The sequence below is a fragment of the Seriola aureovittata genome, chromosome 13 (assembly GCF_021018895.1).
Source record: "Seriola aureovittata isolate HTS-2021-v1 ecotype China chromosome 13, ASM2101889v1, whole genome shotgun sequence".
NCBI lineage: Eukaryota > Metazoa > Chordata > Actinopteri > Carangiformes > Carangidae > Seriola > Seriola aureovittata.
The window spans coordinates 12508820-12513523 of NC_079376.1; the positions used below are offsets into that span (position 1 = coordinate 12508820).

The 4704-nt window shown below is 40.9% G+C and overlaps 1 protein-coding gene across 1 annotated transcript; it reads left to right on the plus strand.

The window, feature by feature from the left end:
• The first annotated feature begins 1639 nt into the window (after positions 1-1639).
• On the plus strand, positions 1640-4432 carry htr1b (5-hydroxytryptamine (serotonin) receptor 1B). The gene has a single exon (XM_056393625.1). The coding sequence runs from the start codon at positions 2105-2107 to the stop codon at positions 3236-3238; it is 1134 nt and encodes a 377-aa protein (XP_056249600.1). The 5' UTR covers positions 1640-2104; the 3' UTR covers positions 3239-4432.
• Positions 4433-4704: the final 272 nt, after the last annotated feature.

The following is a 4704-nucleotide window of genomic DNA, read 5'->3' on the forward strand; positions in this document are numbered from 1 at the left end:
GGTTCACAGCCTCATGTGTAACTGGCAGCGACTCAATGTCAATGTCACTGACGGACGTTTTCACACACTAGAAGTGACAAGAGTGGCAGGATTCAGTGCCTGTGAACTCCTCATCCGAAATCTTCCACCCATGAAATGTCAAAACATCATTGTGTCATCTCTATTTAAAATGATGCTATGATGTTAGGTGTGGGGCACCCATTATAGAGGATTTGAAAGTTGTAGCTAATGGTTTTATCAATCATTTACAAAGTCCTTCGATCAGTTATAAACCAATAATAAGAACAAATTTGTGTTGCCAGGTTGTTGCTGGCATTTATGTTCCTTTGGCATCACACTTGATGTGTCTTTTTTTTTATCTCATAATTCAGAAGTTTGACCTCTGACCTCCTGTAAAAATAATGTTTCAACTGATCATTAATATTTAAAAGTGCATGGTTATGGTTCAGACTTATTGCCCTTCAAAATACAATAGGCTATCAACTGCCTGTTATCATGGTTGCATTAATTCATCAAGGAATCTGTATCAACAGATGTTACCATTATAAATTCATTCAGAGGTTTTACTTTTCCCTGAGGTGATTATTTTCAATTAAAATGTTTCAATCCCCTTGTTGCTCATTTTATTCTAATGGTAGAACAAGAATATCAGTGTGGAACTAACACCATCGCAAAGCTGACTGCATCAAGCCAGTCGGCTATAAAGTATTATGGAGGGTCAATTTGCAGCTGGGTGAGAATAGTCACACAGCACCTATTTGGCTATTTACACGCGACCCCTTCATCCCTGCCCCTCAGCTCCATAAGAATCATAAACAATATGTTGGGTGCATTGTTGTGCCTCAACAGCTGAAGGACTCAAAGTGGGGTACAAATGTAAAAAGTAGGATACATTAAACACAAAATATACCCTTTCAACAACGCTGTTTTCTTGCTGTTTGTGTAATTCTAATTCAAATGGGCCAATGTGCACACACTAGCGCAGCTAGTTCAGCTAATGCTAGATTAGCCCAGGTGCTGTTAATTTAGGGTTAGGGTTATTTAAAAATGCCAGTTATGGACACTTGGGTGCTTATCACGACCATGCTGTACATCCTGGTGTAAATAGCCGCTATTGGCTATTTCACCCCAGATGTAATTAGCATCTGCCAAAGTATTATTTAAGTGTTTAATTGGCTAACTGTATTCTTGCATAGGAAAAGGGTTATGTTTTTTTTTTTTTTTTTTTACTTGCTCATTCTATAATTTCCGGACTTACCCTAGTACCTTTAGTAAACCTATTGACTCTTTATCTTATGACTTTACATTAACTGTACAAGATGCAATGGCCTTCAGGTCAACAGCCAGAGTTCTTCTAATGTCGTTTCTAATGGTTTAGAAACGACCTGTGAATCATTAGTACATCAGTAAAGCCATATCATAAATATATCATAGAGGGTGACTTATTAGAAAGTGGCACCTGTGTGGTAACAAAAATCAATTTTTCTAATTTCAAACCATAACCCAATGGTGCCTGGTGTGTGACAAACGGAAGCACTGGGCACTATGACCCAGCAGATAGCCTACCCTTCATCGAGAGAAAGGAAAAAAAAAAAAAAAAAAAACAAGGCTGTGATTAGTGGTGCTCGTTTGATGTCAGTGTCTGTATAAAACCGAGACTTTGAGCTGGTTTAACATTCAGCCACAGGGGGCCCGAGGAGACACAGCTCTGGAGAATTTGTGCCCTACATGCGGATTATCTGTGGCATCTTCCTAGATGTTGGGACATCAGGACGCACTCCTCTTCATTCACACAATCTTTTCTGTGTTATTTGTAGTGTGCAGGTACAGTTAGGAAGTTTTCTTTAATGGCTAAAAAACGGAAAAGTTTCAATTCCTGCTGGGAATGGATATACGCTTCCACATTTTGGTATTTGCGTCTTAAAACCAGATGTAGCAGGAGAAAATGAGGAAGAAATGAATCCATTGTTATTTTCAGACTGAGTGTGCCATTTAATCTGACCAGAGGGCACGGATAAGGCGGCGCTGACCAAGAGAAGGGGCATCTTAAATGCCAGACAATTCAGAGGGTGACATAAAATACGACAAGAAGTGACTAAAAGTTATGGAGCGCTCCGGTCAAGTCGAGGCAAGTCAGCTGGTGAACACCACAAATGACAGTTTTATTACAGCTTCATCCACTGTGGATGAGAGCGCGGAGTCTCTCGCCTATAAGATCAGCCTGGCGGTGATTCTCTCTGTTATCACACTGGCCACCACTTTATCTAACGCATTTGTCATTGCAACAATCTCCCAGTCGAAGAAACTGCAAACTCCTGCCAACTTTCTGATCGCTTCTCTGGCCATTACCGACCTCCTGGTGTCTATCCTGGTGATGCCCATCTGCGTTCTGTACACGGTCATCCACACCTGGACGCTGGGGCAAGTAGTGTGTGACATCTGGCTCTCGTCGGACATTACGTGTTGCACCGCATCCATCCTCCACCTGTGCGTAATTGCTTTGGATAGGTACTGGGCCATCACGGACGCGGTGGAGTACTCCAAAAAGCGCACGCCGGGACGTGCAGCCGGGATGGTGGCCACGGCCTGGGTCATCGCCATCTCCATCTCCCTGCCTCCTCTCTTCTGGAGGCAGGTGAAGGCGGAGGAGCTGACCAGCTGCAGCGTCAACACGGATCATATTTTCTACACCATCTACTCTACCTTTGGGGCTTTTTACATCCCCACCTTGCTGCTCATTGTCCTCTACGGACGGATTTACGTCGAGGCTCGGAAACGGATCCTGAAGCAGTCCCCCAAGAAGGTGGGGAAGAGACTCACCTCTGCGCACCTGGTCACCAACTCCCCCGGTTCCGTGGCGTCCACGACCTCTCTGCAGTGCGGGAGACACGACACTCCGTCCAGCGACACCGCGTCTTCAACAAGCGAGAACCAGGTGAAAGTGACGGTGTCGGACGCGCTTTTAGAGAAAAAGCGGATTTCAGCAGCCAGAGAGAGAAAAGCAACAAAGACTTTGGGGATAATCCTCGGCGCTTACATCGTTTGCTGGCTGCCGTTTTTCATTTACACACTGGTGGTGGCCATATGTGACACATGTTTTAACCCTGAGTTATTTGACTTTTTCACCTGGCTGGGATACCTGAACTCCCTCATCAATCCGATTATATACACCATGTCAAACGAGGACTTCAAGAAAGCTTTCCATAAACTTGTGCGCTTCAGATGCTGCGGGTCATGATCAACTGTTCCTCCAATTTCCAATCAGATTGATTTATTTTTGGATATAAAGCTCTAAACATACATGTCTGAGAATATCGACTACTAAGAATGCTATAAATAACATTTTGAGACTCATAATGAGCCATTCTATACAATAAGTTGTGCATGCAGTGAAACAACCATACATTTTCAGTCATGCTTTTTCCCCACAGTGGAGATTTTAAAACAAAAAAAAAGTTAAAGAGTTAAATAATTACAGTTCACATAATTTTCATTGAATAAAACCAATTTCCAAGACCTAAAATTAAGAATTTTAAAGCAATGGAAAACAATATTGAAGATGAAGCTTGCTTACTTGTGAGAACAGTCATTTTTGCAGAGTGATGGGTGGAAATGACCCACCCATCACTCTTTCACTTTATGGTGAAATCACAGAACCACTTGAACATGTCATATAAGCTCCTTTTAACCAGCGTATGTGCTATGTTGTGCCAGAGAACATTCAGTACTCGGTTGTTATTATTCTCTATGGATTCCTATTTGGATGGTACAGTATATTATGCCACGACTGACGGATTAATGTAAGTAAGCAGAAAATATATATATAAAAAATGGCTAAATGACCCAGGATCCATTTTTCGTTCTGTGTACAAATAATGTAGTTTTATTTTCAAAACTCATAGATCTACAAAATGTCTATGTATTCTGAGAAATAATAACATGTATTTTGATTATGGTGATAGACTGCTTGCTGCTGCCCTGTATGGTTATCTTATTTATTTAGAAAAGGCACACTCATGCAGCCGAAAAAAAAAAGCAGTCAGAAGTCTGCTTGTTGTACCAGGCACTGAGAAAAGATTCGTACAATATCAGCGTCAAACAAAGAAACTGTAGCTGATATTTACCCAGCAGAGCTGAACACTGATGATAAGTTCAATTTTACTGAACAAACATCCCCCTGTTTTACTGTGCGTGTGGGTCTGTTTGCTGCTACATTAAATCTCTATCTACAGTATGTTATGTTCATGTGTGAAATGGTTTGCCACCTCATGTCTATAGAGACTAATTTGCTGCTTTGAGTGATCGAGTCTGGCCTTCAGAGGCACAGAATTAATTCTGATTATTTGCCAGCATTATGTGAAATAAAGGTATGTTGTTCTAGGAATGTATCTGTTCGCATTCAGAGACGCTGTGCAATAAAGGCTTTCAAGTATTTGTTTGGCACTACTGTTCTATGAGTATTCTATAAGTTAAAGTCCAGATCATCCATGACAAAATGAGTCAGTTGCACTTTTTTCATTCTTGTTTGGATGTTGAAAGCGGCACAGATAATCTGACAGATGATTTGCAGTTTTATCACTTTTTTTTTCTCCTTTTTTTTTTTTTTTTAAAAAAACAAAAAAAAAGAGTCTTACCATGAAATCTAATAAGAGATTAGAGTAATGGCCTCAGAACATCATGATGATGCGAAAATGAAATCTAACA

Coding starts and splice junctions, on each gene's coding strand:
- htr1b (XM_056393625.1), top strand. CDS start 2,105: ATGGAGCGCTCCGGTCAAGTCGAGGCAAGTCAGCTGGTGAACACCACA.